The following is an 18,851-nucleotide window of genomic DNA, read 5'->3' as shown; positions in this document are numbered from 1 at the left end:
ACTTTCTGAAGGTACATCTTCATATATAACCCAAGAGTTGCCATGAATATTACCACAGGAATGTCTCTGTTGGGGACTTTCTCTTGTTTGTTTTGATGATTTAATGTGAAAGAGTATAGACTTTTTGGACTGGTTCAAAGAGCGAGGCCCTCAGGGGCGTGTGTGTGAGTTCTGTGTTGTGTGTGTGTTTGAGCGAGAGAGATCTGTCATCATGAAACCTAATAACTTCATTAACTTGGTCTGAAGGCGGATTCTTACACGTTCAATGGCAATGAATTTAAAACAGGTTAGGCCCTATCTGCCTTTGCATTCTGCATTTCAGTTGGCATTGAAGCCTATTATCTACTTCCCCAGAGTTAGATGAACTCATGGATACTATTTGTATGTCTCTGCATACATTATTAAGGAAGTTAGAGGTAGTTTCTCGAGCCAATGCTAACTAGCGTTAGCACAATGACTGAAAGTCTATGGTATCGAGTAGCATGCTAGCAGTTACTATAGACTTCCAGTCATTGTGCTAATGCTAGTTACCAATTGCACTAACACTAGTTAGCAACTTCCTTCAAATTGCACACAGAGACATAAAAATGGTATCCATTAGTTAATCTGCCTTTGGGGAAGTAGATAAAGGGTTTCATTGGCAAAATCCTGAAGTATCCCTTTAAGGCTTATCCAGAGGGGGCTCACAGAAAGACGACAGAGTATAACACATGTGCATGTCAGAACGGTCATTAACAGACAGGCCATTAACCTTCAAACTTCCACATCTGTAGTATTATTTCAGCAAAGTATTCACGAAAACATTACCCTTATTTAGACGCTAGCCGAAAAGGCTAAAAGCATTTGCACTTCAACTACAACTTCATGATACTGCGTTATATATATATATATATAAAAAAAAAAAATATAATTATATATATATTATTTGTCATTATATTTTATCTTATCAGGATAGATAATGCAGTCCAATATCTTAAAGGCTGGTACTTTACATTCCACAGAAAAGTAACGCTGATTTATTGTGTCTAGTTATTGCTCAAATGTGTAGGTTACTGTTTACTGCTTTAGGCTAGTAGCAACAATCCCCGAAAGAACCGCAGACTGCATACTATTTAGCATATAGGCTAATATTAGCTGCATGCTATACTAATGCTGAAGCTTCTACTTCTAGCCAATATAGGCCTACTGCTGCTACTACTTGCTTCATATATGACACCCCGTAAGGTTCTATATAGAAGAAAATTGGTTCCAAATAGAACCTTGTATGGAATGGAACCCAAGAGTTCTATATGGGACCATACGGGGGTTCTGCATATAAGCTTTAGGGGTGCCATGTATGAAGCAAGCAATAGAACCCTTTTTGGTTCTATCCAGAACCTTTTTTCTACGAGTGTAGGCTTCTCACAAAACGTATTTGATTAGCTCTCTTGTGCGGAAATCCACTTAAGAGACTTTATGAGTGTCTTTAAACAGTTATAAAGAACCTGAGCATAATCATACGGTATCATTTCATTTCCACGTCACTGGTGTTGCCCATCAACATTATGTGCATATATGCACGAATTGATTGTGAGACTGTGTTGTGCCCATAGCTTTGGAGAGGCTATATGATAGTTGTTATAACTCCTGCCAATATCAGGTTTCTTATTGAAAAGTGAGGGCCTCTGTAGTAGAAAGAAATATCTGATGATGAATTATAAGTATGGATAAATATGTTTGTTTCATGGTTTGTTTTAAGTTGATTTAACCATTTTGTGTTATCAAAGCCTTATTATTGTAACTTGTAGGCCTATCTGCTTACCAATGATTACATTTTGTTCCGATTTCTGTATTTCTCAATTTGCCATGTTAAATTGTATTCGCCAATATGTCTTATCAAAATAAGTGAAGAATAGTCTGAGTCTAATTTGTGTACATTTTTATGCTCGATGCATTATAGTCTACAACAATTAATTAAACGTTGCTCTTTACATTTTTTTTTACATTTCGTGCGGTTTGCAGATCATGTTTTCAATGTTTACTACTCCAATGTATCTAATTAAATTGTTGGCACTTTGCACAGCGGGTATTTGGTGGAGTTCGTTAAATTATCACTGCAACATTCAAGCCAGTGGAAGGCTACATGCAATGCTATTTTTTATTAAATTTTTTATTTAAATTTTATTTAACTAGGCAAGTCACTTAAGAACACATTCTTATTTACAATGACGGCCTAGGAACAGTGGGTGAACTGCCTTGTTCAGGGGCAGAACGACAGATTTTTACCTTGTCAGCTCGAGGATTCGATCTAGCAACCTTTCGGTTACTGGCCCAAATGTATGCAGTGAAAAACATTCAAATCACCTTACAAATGAATCTCATCTACCCAATTCCCTTTTCGCATGTTTTCGTGTTTGGCAATTAGCCTATATTTTTTACCATAACAGCTGTTAGGCTATTAAGTGCTCAATAAATCTGCAGATATATTCGAGTGCAAGGCAAAATTTTATCAGCCGAAGGTATTTCTAAATTGCTGTTCTTTTTGCACTTGATAGAAGTTGTTCTGAAGCTGAAATGCATTAGTTGCTAGCACCAGAGCCAGTGGAAGGCAGAGAGAGCAGTGAAGGCCGAGGCCAAAGCTTTGACCCCCTTGAATGTGACAAGTCATGCACAATACGTGGAAAGCCGCCAGAAATAAATATGAACCGTCTCCAAACCGTTAACTTACGAGTCTTCTTTGCTTTCCCCTGTATCAGTAAAATGGTTATCATCCGCTGGGTTTTTAGAATATCCCGGTGTAGTCTCATTAGTCTCATTTCTTCCGTGTTTACTTTTTGTGTCTGAGTGTGAAGTGAGCGTTTTTGTCAGTGGCAGGAATGCTACAGCAGAGTCGTTTACGGTCCCCGCCACAGGCGATATATCAGGTCTATAAAAATCAAAGCTGCCTGATGTAGCATTTTATTATAGTATTAAACGACCAAAAAAGTTCAAGTAGTTTCTTCTATAAAGACAGGGGATTGGCACGCAGTAGTGTTTAATGCGCTCGTTAAGAAACATGACTGTTAATCTGCCAATAAAGCACGAACATAGACGTTTCCTACACCAGAGGAAACTCAGACGGAAGTTTGAAGAAAACAAACTAATAAAGGTCTAAAACCTGAAGATTTGAAACATTAAACGTGATAGGCAAGAGAGATGCATTTGATTTGATTTGACATCCAGAGATGAAAGTGATAGAGACGGCGCCTTAATAGTATTGTGATGTTACTTTGATTCTGATGCTGTACTGGGCATTCATACACGTAATATATTGGATAAGGCTTATTGTATTCAATGGCCTTGTTCCATAAAACGCATGCATGTATCAGTTTGATTAAGAAAATAATGTGGTCGCTTATTTGTCGTCCATTGTTTCCAATATGCATTTATAATGTCCTTGGGATCCATAATTTAACGGGATATTTCTACGACAGCCTACAGATACCCACATATATATGGACGCACTCCCATTTTGCATATTGCATAAACAAGACAATTTATTTAGAGAGGAAAATATGTACAGTGCTAGGAGAGGTGCAGCCCCTTGGCGGATTGATTTACGCCCCATTGACGCTTTATCAGGGTCGTGAAAAAAGTCTGACCAATCATTTCGCTCCGAGCGCACAGCCCCAGCAACCCAGCTCTACTTTGTTCGTGCGCTCGTTGAAGGGGAGTCGCGTAAAAAAAACGACTTCTGTCCTACATGTTTTGAATTCAATGAACCGTGTTTTGTATAATGTCCGAGAATGTCAATTTCTGGAACTCTGAGCAACTATTATGTGGACTCTATAATAAGTCACGAGAGCGAAGATCCGACTTCAGCCAGGTTTTCCAATGTACAGTATTCCAACTCCAGACAACCGGGGGGACATGGCGAGCATCCCGAATTCCCCTCTTGTAGCTTCCAGCCTAAACCTCCCGTTTTTAGCTCGTCCTGGAGCCCTTTCAGCCCCCATGCCTCCAATGGCTTACCAGCGGTTTACCATCAATACATCCCGACTCAGCCCGTGCCTTCCACCGACACCCGATACATACGCACTTGGCTCGACTGCGCTCCGCGCTCGGAATCCCTCCCCGGGCAGGGACAGGTCAAGATGGAGCCGCTACTGGGACACCTCGGGGAACCCCCCAAAATCGGTGGACACGAGTACATTTTGGAATCCTCTTCGGCAAGAGAGATGAATTCCAGCCAGGGCTCCGGATTCGAGGACAATAAGGATATTTGTGAAGTTAGCGAAGACAAAGACGGGCCAGATCAAAGTAAGTTATAAAACGAGGAAGTGAACAGTCTGTAAAGCTTTTAATGCTGTCATAAAACAGGAACAAAGAGATTGCGAGTCATAGATTCTCACTACCAAATCTGGTCCCGTAGTGTGCGTCTAACTTACTATGTATGTTTACGTTAGAATTATTATCATACATTTATACATACATCAGGTCAAGGTATGGATGATACTCTGTTTTTAGTGCGACATTTCACGTGCGCGGCTTTCTGCGCTGTCCTGCTTTAGTTTTGGGGACCAACTGGTAGTGAATATAATTTTACTGCAGCCCTTTTCACACTGAGTTGTGTAAGTTTTGGCACACAGTCTCTGAGAACAGGTTCTCTGCGCTCAATTGCACTTTAGTGCAGTTCATTTTGTCAGCAGCTTGTTTTAATCTAGTAATAACTGAACAACACCTCAAGAAAAACGTCCCTCTATTGAACTATGTGCCAAGAGTCTCTCCAATGCAAAATTAGGGGTTACCAGGGCAAGGCCCTCTTAACTCTAGTCGATATTTTAGTGTAAATATCCTCTCTAAGGGGAAACGTGCTTTTGTTTTATTCACGTCTGGTGGCAGTAGTCTATTTATAGACGTTTAATGTCGCTTAGAAGGTGGAGTGTGGGGGATTGGACTATATGTTCGTTTTTGCAATTATTCTTTTGGCAAAGAAGCCGCATTGACGACGTTTTCTGGAAAGCAAGTTTTATTGATGCCTTTAGGACTGTTGAGTGGGCAAGAGTCTCTCTTTCTTTAACACCAGAAAATGAATCTGAAACATTTTCCAAGTGAGACTCTCAGCTATTTTTATTTTTTTACTAGCAGACTCGTTTGTCTGAGCTATATGACATTTTGTGTAGGATGTTGGTCACTACTCTCAGTTGACTCACTGTTCTAGCCATGCCTATGGTTGCCTTGACAGAATAAAATTAATTTTCTGTCCTTTACCAACACTGCCTCATAAGATCAGGCTGGCTATTAATCAGGCCTGGAGCCGAGCCGGAGTAGAAGCCTATTTATGTGTTCTACTCGGCACAGCACAGTCTTGTTGAAATAGGCTGTGCGTGCTCGCCCGGTAACGTTTTAGTGCACCGGGAAACTGAGAGATATACCATAAATATAGGCTATCTGAGGCCTAACCTTAATTGGATAGGTCAAGGTTCTGACTGATGGTCATTTTCGAGTAGCATGGACTGACGGTGGAGACGAACATTGATTTGAATCCACAAAATGGGTTCACGCAAACGTGAACTCTCTAATGGATGGTGCGCAACAGAATTCCCCTTTGTGTTGCCCTGGGCGGCATTCCAGAATAAACTACGTGCAAAGGCAATGAAGTTGGGAATTACACGTCCCTCTTTGTGCTAGCAGCGGCTCGTGAGTGAAAAAAGTTATTGCCCCTGAAGTTTATTAAGTTATAAGACCAGCCAACATCACTATTAATTGTTGTATTTTGGCTCCCTGGGACAGTTCTGGAAAAAATATATAAAATATGATGCAACCTTATCGTAGAGAAATGCAATAACGAATCTCTCTTGGCATATACGAAAGGTCAATTTCTCAGACTATTAAGGTAAAATTGCAAAGAGACATGATGGTATAACGGTCCGTAGCCATTATGTCTTTCCATCCCAACATTCGTCACAAAACAGACCCCCACCCCATGATCATCCAGCGACAATACCCTCTTAAACGTGCATTGTTGCAGATCATGTCTTTGAGCTGTCTCATAAGTATTTATATGGCACACCTCTATCTCCGACGTGTCCGCCGGCAATGGATAGGTTTACAGGGTTATCAATCATCCCAGGGGGGTTATTTCCTTTCATGATAAAAATAGGATTGCATCATACGATTTAGGATATTGGAGACAGTTGGTGTGGTATTAAAGTGCGTGTCTAGGGGCATGGGCCGATTGGATTTCCCCACATTGGTTACATGTATGTAGCCTAAGAGAAATGACCATGGGCTTCAATGAGCCCAGATTTTTTTTTTTTATCTGTAGAAATGCCCAGATCCATTGGCCAAAGCTATAACCTTTCACATATCCATACGCGTTATCGGATAGCACTGGATGGTTTGTCATGCAGTGACAGGAAAAGCCCCGACTTTGCACGGGATGAATGGCACTAGGTGATTATGTACTTGGGGAATGCGAAGCACCACTTTGCGTGTCACAAAGCCCACTTCTACCTCCAGTGCCCCGGAACAGGTATTGGTGTCCACTTGCAGATGCAATCGTTCCAATGCCATGCCTGAGAGATTTATATCCCCACGGCCTTTTGTGTAATCACGGTATTCTCAGTTTAAGCTTTTCAAGGCCATTTGAATACCATGGTAGCCCGACATGCAGGCTCTGCACAGTGATGTTATACCAAAAGCAACTGTGAAGAAATGTAGATGGGCCTACATGAAAATACATAGCATGCATTCCCGAGAAAGCCACCAGAGAGGAGAGGCGTCTCCACGGAGACATCAAGAAATATTTCCCCTGGAACATTTCCCATAAAAAGGAGATAATCCACTTTCCAAAGCAACCGCATTTGAGGGGGACTGCATTTTTGTTTGGGTTAGCTTCGGTTGACTATAGGTCTCTCATAGTTCGAATGCTTTTGGCTCTGTTGGGGGAGGATAGCTTCTCCTCATAACCACGCTGCGCTTTCTTCCCTAATTGCATTCGGCTGAGGCCTGCTAACCAAGCTGAAGGGTGGAGTGCATTGCAATGATTGGAGGTTTTGACAACGACAAAAAACTACGGCATACGGAGAATCATAGTTTACGAGATAACATCACATTCCAAGTGTTCCATCCATGTAGAGTGGACTTCTCACAACCAGGGTGTGAAGGTCTAGTGGGGTGAAGAACACGAGTACCCTTTCCATTCTCTTTGTGTTTCCCATTTATGATAATGTTATGACAATATTAAAAGACACCTTGTGGTCCAGAATGTACTTTCATGGTGAACATGAAGGAAGAACTCGCCTGTCCTCTAAACCCATTTACAAGACCCACCAAGGTCACATTCGGCCTGAGGGGAGGTGATGGACTACTTTCCTGTCTCCTCTCCTCTGCTCCATTACATTACCGAACACTCTTCCATTTGGAGCAATATGAGACTTGGCTTTTGATATCACTTTAACTCGATTATGAATCGCATGGGCATGGAAATCTTGTTATTACGCACCGATGTTTGTATTTAGTTATGTTATTAGGCTTGCTAGTCTATGGCCTGTTCTGGTCTGTGTTTGTTTGCCCTTTACTAAAGGTGTCCGTCTGACTTTCCCTTGTAGATGACCCCTCTGCCAACTGGTTGCATGCCCGGTCTTCCAGGAAGAAGCGGTGCCCTTACACGAAATACCAAACCCTCGAGCTCGAGAAAGAGTTCCTCTTCAACATGTACCTCACCCGGGACAGAAGGCATGAGGTAGCACGCTCGCTGAACTTGACCGAGAGACAAGTCAAAATATGGTTCCAAAACCGACGGATGAAAATGAAGAAAATGAATAAGGACCAACCCAAGGATTAAGAAAAAAAGGGAGTTATATTAAAAAAACACCACCATCACAAAGAGTCTGCTTTCGCGTGACTTTTTCCTTAAATAGGCATACATGGACTGTCATGGGTAATGTGGGGGTGCAGGAAGCTTGTTTTTATTATTTTCCATATCGATGTGAATAACATCCTCTGACATTATAGAAGTGCAGACCAATAGAGAAAACTCTTATGGTGCTTTGTAGCTGAGTTGGTATAGCATGGCGCTAGTGACGCCAAGGTAGTGGGTTTGATTCCCGGGACCACCCGTACATAAAATGTATGCACGCATGACTGTAAGTGCTTTGGATAAAAGCGTCTGCTAAATAGCATATATTACATTATATAGTAGAAAGGAGGGTGGATTCACGCGGCTCTTTCTCAAGCACTAACTTTTATCACTTATTTATTGCTTTACGCATGACACCAACGCTTCATCAGGAGAGGCATGGAAGTGCTGAAACGTCGGTTTCATGTGGTCATTAATACATAAGAGGAACGGTTGTAGTTAAAGGGAGTGTGCGACCTGCATTTATTCTTATCTTTTAGTTTTTTCGCTCCATTCCTCTCTTCAGCTCCATAGATGCGCCTTAAATAACTGGTCTTTCACGAAAAATACATGATTTTATTATTCGAGCAGCAGTTCCCCAACTCAGTTGCCCCAATTATGTTATATTGTAAATCGATTAATAAGCTAGTGTAAAGGGGTTGGCCCATTATTATTATTATGAGTGTATTATTTATAATTCCTTGTAGAGTCACATCCCCCCAGAGCCCCTTTGACTGGCTCGTATTTAGCAAAATATCAGGGTTCCATGTATTTGTTGTAATCCCTTTAAATACTAACTCAACAGGTATGTGCACACTCTTATATGTATCTCTTTTTTTCTACATGTGCATCATTTTACCTTCAAGTTCCTTGTGCGTAAAAGTGCGTAATAACCTAATAAGGGTTTCATATGGAAAGGTCTATGGCATAGCTCTCCAACCCTGTTCCTGGAGAGGTGCTCTCCTGTAGGTTTTCACACCAACTCCAGTTGTAATGAACCTGATTCATCTTATCAACCAGCTAAATATTAGAATCGGGTACGGTAGATTAGGGTTGGAGTGAAAAGACACAGGACAGTAGCTCTCCAGGAAGAGGGTTGGAGAGCCCTGGCCTATGGGGTATTTATCCTTTAACATTTCCTTGCGTCCAGTGTTACTATTTCGTTGTGTAATTGCTAAAAACATAACTTAAAGAGTTTAAGCCGCTACTGAGAGTAAATATTTTAGACTACTTTGATGTGGAAATTCATCAGGAATACGTGTTTTCGGGTAGATAGCGCGACATGGTATATTTCATTGAAGCAACATGCAACATGTAAGTTCACATTCAACATGGAACCTTGTTCGCGACTGCGATGAAGCCTAGTTTTATATAGTACGGTCTGCCAATATAAGGTCAGTAGACCCGTTGGCCTGTAGCCTACTTGCATTCATTTAATGACTGTGCATTCTAACAGTGGAACGTTTTTAAACATTTACGTGGAAATGAAAGGGCCTACAATAACCCGCCCTTTTACACTCTCTCTCGTTTTGATATATGCCACAAAAAGATTTACTCATATGCGCTTAAATACAGGATATAACATCTGTCGAACAAAAACAAGCCTACATTGTCTAAGAATACAAATGTTTACATTGTTAGCGCATGCCTAATATCATGATGAAATGTAATTTATTTCTTTACGTTTGTGTGTTTTGAAAATGAAATCTATCTAAAGAAAAGCCGTTTTGGGATGGTAATATTTCTAATTGATTGTAAATAGGCCTAGGTGAATAACCTCAATTGTTTTAATCGGAATGAGTTGCATATGTTAAAAATTGGTGTTTTGGGAAATGACATCGGAGTTGAATGAGCAGACGTCGTTTTCCCAGTTTTAGATATTGTTTACATGTTCTTGTCCAGAATGTATTGAGCGTTAACTGATTTAACCGTGTTGTCGATACAATAAGGAATGATCTACTTATTTGGTGTACATGTATTTTTGTTTGTTTGTTTGTTTGTGGGAGTACTTACAAACATCCTGGGAAACTGTTACGATGCATTTTCAGTGAGATATGAAATGGGTGGCGTTTCTGGAGTCGCGCGCATAGCTGTCCTTCATTCTGAATATTAAGGAGCATTAGACCCTATTGTCTCTCCATGCGCTCGAGCCTCGCAGCTTTCATTATAGAGGCCGTCAGGTCATCTCAGCTGGACTCTTCATTTTTAATAACAACAACGCTGTAAGGACCGACTCCAGAAGCTACTAACCCACTCTGTCTTTTTTTTTATATCACATTAATCTCTTGTGTCTCTCATGTAAATTGTATTCAGTCCTGTGTTGTTTACCTGTGAGATAGCACTGCTGATGCTGGATTCGTATTAAAAAAAATAGTTTACATTAGAACAACGTCTCGGCACTTTTTACTGCTATTGATAACTTCATGGAATTGATATGAGATTGAAATGAAAATAAAGCAGTTGTATTTAAGATAGCCAATTCCTTTTAGACAGTGAGAAGGTCTCGAGAGCGCGCGTAATAGGGCGCATATGCGCCTTCTCTGCGTGTGAGTGAGAACAAAACAAGTTTGAGCCTTTTTATACTTCCAAATTCATTTCATCTTTTAGGAGGAGCATGTGTTCAAAATATGTCTCGTGCGCCGGAGCATTTGTCTTGAATTGTACTTGAAGGAAAGGAGTCAATTTGGCCAAGTATGCACATGGTTCCCTGAAGAAGATAGCCCTAGACCCTAACATTCATTAAGATGACCCTATGGCAATGTTTATCTTGAAGTTTTCATCTAATACGTTTATGAAAATTAAAAGTTTTGGTTATGTGTATTTAAAATGTGCCACTCTGGGTAGAACCCGACAAGGGGTTAGAGAAGGACGTGGAATGAAACCAATCGGCTGTGATGTATTGTGCGTGGAAAATACTATTCATGAGGCCTGTGACATATGACTAGTGAGGTAGGTTATGTGAGGTAGGTTATGTGAGGTAGGTTATGTGAGGTAGGCTATGATTCTAAGGCCCATGTTCGCTTTGTTCCAAAGATGAACGCAAAGAAAACTATGATTTTTGAATGCGTCTTTCCAAAAATGGCACGCCCAGCAAATGCCCAACCCTTTGCATAATGAGTCCATGCATTATATTTAACTAAAAAGCAGTCTATTCATGAACTTGGATGAAATAGTTTTATAGATATATTGCGCGTATTTTGGTACAGTGTGGTGCATGATGGTACAATTCATACCCTATATCCTCCTGTAACATCCTATAATAAACTGTTATGCTAAATGTTTCATCGATTTATTTTCAGAAATGGAAAATAACAACATGGGCGTGGAACTCTGGAAACTCAATATAGGCAACATGAGGTTAAATGTACAATAACATTTTTGGGTGTTATTCTCTGAATCCCTGCAGCCTGTAGTAATTAAAATATATCTTGAAGTTCGGGCCAACCAGAACTACTGGCTTGCAGATGTGCAACTGAGACATTGACGTTTTTTGCGTCGCCAAGCATATGTGAATAAAATGCCTATTTCTTCTTAAGTAGGCTAAGGGGTCAGTATTAGTTATTACGGCTTTGTACCACCCAATCCTGGGCCTGTTATGGTATCTTTCAGGAGGAAACAAACAGCAAAGAGGATGTGGACTTTCGTTTGGGGAGGAGGAGATGGGGAAGCCGACTGTCATAAAAGAGAGAAAGAAAATCCAATGCGGTGTGCCGCAATAAAATAATATGACTGCAATAAAACTTTATAGGGTATAAATTTCTGAAGGTTAAGAACTAAACGGCTGTAAAGCAAACACCGGGAGAATGAAAAGTTTCAAGTCCTCCTTAATAACTGTTTCGAGGTGTCGTGGGGTAGGCCTAATCTACGTTCTAGACTGGGGATTTACGTTGTTCCATTGCGTTTGTCGTTTATTGTTTGCTGCGTTTGTTGTTTACGGATTCCACTAGGAGTGGGGGGGTTTGCGTGGCGAGGTCTGTACTTCCAGATGAACCGCCGGAGTCCAGTGTTCTCGCAGCCTCCCTTTGTTTCACTTCCGAGCGCATCCTGGCCGCCCTACAGCAGTGCCATAAAACGCCACAAAAAGATTCTGGCGAGACGTCTGACATAAGGGAACCTTAATCTGTTTACAACCTCGCGCCCAGGCTAGGCTGGCCATTTTGTGGCAGAACCTTACATTGTTAGGTCGTGGAATGGGTTATAATAGGTGGCCAGAGTGCAGCTCTCTTTCTTTTAAAACCCTTGTTTTCCCATGTTCTCAGTTCGTAATTCTGTTGTATGCTCGGATTTTGCAGACATTCATTTAGTAAAAAGGCAAACTCCTGGATAGAGTAAATAAAATGTATCATGGCAATTTTATCATATACCAGACTATCATACCAAATCTGAAATGACTATGATCATTGCAACCTCTTTTTGACAATCATTACCACCCGTCACTATTTGCTACCACTATGAGGCCTACAATTAGACTACCTCTACGACACTTTTCAAAGAAATGACCAGAATTATAGGCTACAATTAGGCCCCACAATAATAACCAGAGATGAACGAATAGTCATAAGCAAAATGTATATTATACTGTCTCTAAATTGCTTTGGCATTTAAATCTCTGCAAGCTACACTTCTCAAATATGTGCATAGTCAATGAATGTTTCTATTCAGATAGATTTTTATTGTGATCAAGATTTTATTCTTTTTTTTGGTTGACAGGTGAAACAAAAAACAAAAACCAACAGAAATTACATAAATGCTCATTTATCCCCCCACTCCGCTTCCAACCCACATGACCTGCTTACTTAAGTACATATATTAAAATAATGACTTTATACTGCCAAGTGTTGTAGTCCATAAGTTAATATTCTCTAATTTTGCACCATGTAGTCGAGAGATCATATGAATACATGTGCCAGGGGTACCCTGGGGGCAGAGAATACAGACAGGGGCTGAGTTTGTCTTCATCTGGAAAGCTTTTTTTGGGAGTCGCAGAACTCATACGGGCAAAATGAATATTATACTGTCTCTAACTTGACTTCTAAATCACGGCAAGCTAGACTTCTCAAATATGTGCATAGTCAATGAGTGTTTCTATTCACATTGTTGATTCTGTTTTTCCATCAACTGGAAAAAGTATGGAAATGATCATTTCCTAGCATGAGCTTGATTCAAAGTTCTTACAAATAAATATTCGGATAATTCTTATTTTCGTTTGAACCATGCACGAGAGGTCGTCGAATATGGTGGAAGCATAATTTACCCTCGTGTTTACACGTCATTCGTTTTAGAAATAATGAATAACCTCACTTGCCATATGATTACAAAGATAAATAAATATTTTAACATTATATGTTTCATTTGTTGTCTGCATATTATCAAATACAATACGGTATGCTTTCTACTAGGTAGATAGCTCATAGTGTAACAACTTAAATGAAACAAATATGTATTATATTATTTTCCACAATATGTAGGCCCATGTTCGGCAGCTAATTATTTCTTACAAAAATACGTTTGTAGGCTACATATAGATATTCCTCAATTGATCATGTGTTGTCAATTAAATAGACCTACATAATTACTCATTTTTAGCAATGTTAATTAAACTAGACGGCATTAGGCCGATGTATAGACTAACATGTATTCAGACTGTCTTCAGACTGAACTAGAGGAACAGCCCTTGTAGCCTATATATTTTCTTATTTCGAAATAAGGCCTATACTTTCACCGTTTAGTTGTGAAATACCTTCATTATGTGGGTGTATGTGTCGTGTTTATAGAATCATAAACTGGTAATAACCTGAAATCCCGGCGGCACACCTAAAAACGGCCTCTTGATGGCGATGTTGGTCCACGAAAGAAAGCCTCCACTGTGTTGTCCGCCTATCCGGAAGTCCTTCGAAAACTCAGACATGCCACTTACACCACCTAAACGTGGGCCAAGAGAACCTCTTGAAGATATTTTGAAGGGCGGCAAGAAGATTAATATAGGCCTAAATGTTTCTCCTGTATTATGGTAAGATTTCAATTTAGGCCTATGTATTTGGATAGTGAAATAGAAGCGCATTGACAATGATTTGAACTATTTGCTTGCTTCTTCAGAAATGTTATTAGCCTACAAATAATTGATTTGCCTTAAAGCACTTATATAGAGGGCACAGCTCCTCTGAAAAGATTATATAGCCTGCTAATTTTAAATAATTTATCTTCTGTTGGTTTAAAGTTGTTGTCCATGACTTTGGGAATAATTATTCAAATCCACTGAATGTTGTGAAGGTTTTTATGATTTATTGTTATTCGACTGCAACATGTTAAACTTTGCAGTACAACTATTATATTCATTATTTTGATCGAGAAACGCTGTTCATATTGACGTTTTTCACAATGTAACGAAATATGGAAACAAGAGTCTTGCTGTAAATCGTCATACTAGAAGAAAAATGCCGCTAAATTGGGTTCAACTCTACATTGGTAACACTTTAGCGCTGTGAAATATGTTTGAATGTACATTAGAACCCCCTGATATGTAAAGGATAACAGTTAATTTCAGTGTAGCTAATTTGAAAGTTTGTTATAATTATAATAGACAGCTAATTGGTTTGGGTTAGAACCTTTATTCAAATTGCAGTACACTCCTTAACGTAGCCTATCGCGAAGGCTCATGCTATATAATATGAACATGGCAGACACATTGTCCTACTGTATGTTGGACATTCACATGCCATATGTTTTATAGTTTTCCAAATAGACGGTAAAAGCGTAGTCCTCATTCAGTTCTTCAGGTCTCCTACGTTAATAATCTGTTTTAAAAATTGCAACGGTTACATTTGACAGTAGCCTAGCAGGGCTATTACTTGCATACGCACACTAGGAATAAAACAATGCACGTAAAATAGATATTTTCTCACTTCATTTCAACAATCCTGAACATATAGGCCTGTATCTTACATAATATCGGAAAACTGCATAACACAAGAATAACAAAAAGTTACAATTCGTTTGGCTTCTACACTACAATGTAAGTCATATATCGGCTAATATAGCCTAACTTAGAAATGTTATCATAATCTTAATTAACTAGGCTAGTTGTCCTAATACTAATTGTGAATAAATGCTCGAAGACACTCCTCCTTGGCTTCGTTTTGTAAATGCAAACTACGCTCAGCCTATTTCTTAAACCAATCGCGTATAGACAGGCCCATATTCTCTTTAAAACTGATTTTAGTCCCAATACTAAGAATATTTTCGTTTTTATGAGGTCATTAACGAACACAACCTTTTCACCAGTTGTCCCCTCGTTAGTTATGCCAGAAAAGACGTCTAGTGGTTAAAATATCAGCTTCTATAATGACAGTCCGTATGGAAAACACAACTAAAATGACAATGAAATACTTGAATATTTCTGTATCGGTGAAATTGCTCCAAGTGAAGCATTTATGGTTTTGGTCGTGGAACCTCATAAAATCCTAACAGCTTTTTTGATGCTAGGTGTAAACAACAAACAGCCTCAGCGTTTATTGCATTTTATAGTTTGTTAAACCATTTACAACCACTTTCTCCATTATACCACGAGTGGCGCGCCTTTCAGACATCACATCTTTATGAATATCATATTTATAAAAATACGATAATCAAAATGTTAAATCTGACTACCTCGTTTGTTCTCAACAAGCCTCAGACGCTGGTGCCGAGGCTTTGACAAGTTGTTTTAGAACTGCAATTACATTTATAGGACTTGTTAAAACTGATACCAATTACATCGTGTACTTTCACAATTTGCCAGGGCGACCCTGACATTTTCGAAAAAGAGGAACCCACCTCGTTAGAATTTAGAAATGAATGAGTAGGCTATATGTGCATCCCTTTAGGTTGACCATTAGCCAGGCTACATGCTAAAAATCAATCTCTTTAAGAGAGGTTTTTAGAGTGGGCACGTTGGGGTGGGGGGGGCGCTCTGTATTTGATCTGATGCGAAGCGGCAGATTTCTCATTAACTTACCCGCTTGAATATATTAATGCGCATATTCTCCCCTCCTCTCTCCCTCGACCCCCCTCTCTTTCCCTTAGTCCCTTGCTCCCTCTCCGTCTCTCTCCCTTTCTCTTTTTCTCCCTTTTTCATTCTCTCACTCCTTCCATATCAGAAGCCCGCAGAGCAGAGCAGTGTCCGTGTGGGATGCGAGAAGCCAATGAGATGAGGACCCGGTAATAGATGCAAATGATCGTGAAAAGACACCACAAAATATGAAACAACTCATTTGCAGCGGAGTAAATCACAGAAAACTGTTTGTGAACTGGCACCTCATACCGGAATTGTGATGCAGGAGCATTTCAGTGGACACGATTTTATGGAATCGGCATGATTGTGGCTCCAGCTATTTAGATTGGGTGTTTTGAAATACAACATTAGTCCATATATTGCGAACTAGCTCGGGTTCTTTTTTTTACCCAAGAACTCGTCAATTGCCTTCCTCTCGAGCGCTTGAGTCTTTCTAATCACAAACAACAACAAAACCAACAACAACAAAAGATGAGTTCATATTTTGTCAACTCTCTCTTCTCCAAATACAAGAGTGGAGACTCTTTACGTCCCAATTATTACGAGTGCAGGTTCGCGCAGGACCTTGGGAGTAGACCCACAGTAGTGTATGGACCAGGCACTGGAGCAACTTTCCAACATCCCCCTCAAATCCAGGAATTTTACCACCACGGCGCGTCCACGCTCTCCAGTGCCCCTTACCAACAGAGTCCCTGCGCCGTAACATGCCATGGAGAGCCGGGCAACTTCTACGGGTACGACGCTCTCCAGAGGCAAACACTTTTTGGACCCCAGGACGCGGATTTGGTCCAGTACAACGACTGTAAGCTAGCAGCTGGTGGCATCGGGGACGAGACCGAGAGCACGGAACAGAGTCCCTCTCCAACGCAGTTATTCCCGTGGATGCGACCGCAATGTAAGTCAGAGCTAAAACTGAAACACTGCTTGTGGGTATGCATGCAAAGAGGGAAAGGGGTAGAATGTTAAACCTTAAACCATCCGCCAGTAGGGCTGAGGTGCATTTCCTGTGTTTAAAAGGAGAGACACAGTGCTTTTATGGTTTTAAGGTGTCCAAAACTTACGAATCACTTTACAGTTTAATGACCCCGCCATATACAAGAGAGAGGGGAATAGACAGGAGAGAAAAGCTTTTCTCTCCATGTGTGAGCTGGCCCGCAGCTGATTCTCTTACTTCTCACCCCGGTTAAAGTTTTACTACTCGCTTTTACGACTTACAGTGGTCTCTGGGATTATTTCGCTACAAGGTGGCCATTTCCCACAGGTTAGGCGCTTTATGGCTTCACCTAATGCATTGAGTAGTCTATGTGTGTGCGTCAGACATGATTTACTTTGGATTTTACTTCATATCCTATGAATGTGTGGACATTGAACATCCAATCATTTCAATTGCATTGCAGTGCTAATAAATCACTTGGAAGTCAATCTAGGTTTAAGTAACCTTGGGGATATAAAAACGAGTGGATTTTATAATTGATAGCTTCACTCTGTAGGCCGAGAGACAATAACAATTGCTTATGGGGATATTGGGGATGGAGATAAGAGGATCGTATTTGTGAACTTGTATAGGCTATTCTTAATGGATATTTGTATGTGTTCTTCAAACATGTCCCCTCATTTTGCCAACAGCTGCCGGACGAAGGCGAGGCCGACAGACCTACAGCCGCTACCAGACGCTGGAGCTGGAGAAAGAGTTCCTATTCAACCCCTACCTGACCCGCAAGCGGCGAATCGAGGTATCGCACGCCCTGGGACTGACCGAGAGACAGGTCAAAATCTGGTTTCAGAACAGGAGGATGAAATGGAAAAAGGAAAACAACAAGGACAAGTTCCCCAGCAGTAAGACAGAGCAGGAAGAGATCGAGAAGGAGAAACGACAGAAGGAGCAGGGCGCGGGGACACACTCGTCCGGGGAAGACTGCGACAAAGCCAAGCAAATGTAAGCTATAGGGAGACTGGGGGGTCGAAATCAGCACCGCGGAAAAGGCAGCGAGAGCGATAAGGAAAGAGGAGCCAGCATGTGGTTTTGTCTCGGAACATGGCAGTCTTTGGCTAGTCGTTCCAGGTTTGATTCAATCGATGGGAAAGTCTCCTGACGGTGACAAAGGACAGGACCATTCACATTGTGGTTGTTGGGAGACAAAACGAAACATTTGAACGGGAAATTAAGCATTTGTACTTTTTATCTGATGTTGGAAAGTATTATTGTGTTAAAAATAGCGTCCTTTCTTTGTGGAACAATTATCGTGAAAAAAAAAACATTTTTATTGTTAGAATTTTGACATTAACAATTATCTTGGCAGCTGTATAGTTTTTAAGTTAAATTGTGCAATTTTTACTGTTCTCACTTCAATGTTATGATGACGTAGCGAATAATGAATTTCCAACAACATGAAACTGCCTATTTATGCTGTAGGCTTTCCTCTTTTTACACTTGTCCTTCCTTAGTTCGTTTTGATTGATGGTATTTTGTTGTCTTCCTTATTTGGGTAAGCATGCGCACAGTGCAAAAAAAAATCAAAAATGAATAAAAATACAATGGAAATTTAAAAAAAGGTGTCATGTGACCCCTCGTTGAAACAGAATGTGTACTCTAGGCTACTCGTGAATTAGTTTATGGGGACTTGATGATACGCTTTATTGTTCTTCATCACTTTGTTCTATTGTCTGAACCTGGAAGCGGCGCAAGACAGAGGACACAATAAAGTTTACAAGCGAGAATCTGTGACATCATTGCTGTTCTCCGCTTCATTTCCTCTCAAGGTGTGAATCTCAATAGCTACCGTCACCACACAGACTGACTCAGCCAATTAGTAATCTCACCCAAAACCTTCACCAAACCAATAACTATTTATGGCTACTGGGTGCACACTTCTAACCATGTAGGATGACGCATGGTCAGAATTGTGTCGTACATGTTCATCTCCACACAATGTTGACGTA

The 18,851-nt window shown here is 40.4% G+C and overlaps 2 protein-coding genes across 2 annotated transcripts; both read left to right on the top strand.

The window, feature by feature from the left end:
• Nucleotides 1-3,570: 3,570 nt before the first annotated feature.
• LOC115171013 (homeobox protein Hox-B9a) lies at nt 3,571-11,138 on the top strand. The gene is made up of 2 exons (XM_029727461.1): nt 3,571-4,278; nt 7,572-11,138. The coding sequence occupies exons 1-2, from the start codon at nt 3,765-3,767 to the stop codon at nt 7,805-7,807; spliced, it is 750 nt and encodes a 249-aa protein (XP_029583321.1). The 5' UTR covers nt 3,571-3,764; the 3' UTR covers nt 7,808-11,138.
• Nucleotides 11,139-13,614: 2,476 nt separating this feature from the next.
• Nucleotides 13,615-18,636, top strand: LOC115171012 (homeobox protein Hox-B8a). The gene is made up of 3 exons (XM_029727460.1): nt 13,615-13,871; nt 15,923-16,806; nt 17,538-18,636. The coding sequence occupies exons 2-3, from the start codon at nt 16,383-16,385 to the stop codon at nt 17,849-17,851; spliced, it is 738 nt and encodes a 245-aa protein (XP_029583320.1). The 5' UTR covers nt 13,615-13,871; nt 15,923-16,382; the 3' UTR covers nt 17,852-18,636.
• The last annotated feature ends 215 nt before the right edge of the window (nt 18,637-18,851 follow it).

The sequence above is a fragment of the Salmo trutta genome, chromosome 32 (genome assembly GCF_901001165.1).
Source record: "Salmo trutta chromosome 32, fSalTru1.1, whole genome shotgun sequence".
Lineage (NCBI taxonomy): Eukaryota > Metazoa > Chordata > Actinopteri > Salmoniformes > Salmonidae > Salmo > Salmo trutta.
Note: the sequence above shows the minus strand (reverse complement) of the source record. Positions and strands in the feature narration are given on the sequence as shown.

Excerpts from the sequence above, each read along its gene's own strand:
- LOC115171013 (XM_029727461.1), top strand. The coding sequence starts at position 3,765 with ATGTCAATTTCTGGAACTCTGAGCAACTATTATGTGGACTCTATAATA. Across the intron at positions 4,279-7,571 it reads CAAAGACGGGCCAGATCAAA|ATGACCCCTCTGCCAACTGG; the intron begins GTAAGTTATAAA and ends TTTCCCTTGTAG.
- LOC115171012 (XM_029727460.1), top strand. The coding sequence starts at position 16,383 with ATGAGTTCATATTTTGTCAACTCTCTCTTCTCCAAATACAAGAGTGGA. Across the intron at positions 16,807-17,537 it reads CCCGTGGATGCGACCGCAAT|CTGCCGGACGAAGGCGAGGC; the intron begins GTAAGTCAGAGC and ends TTTTGCCAACAG.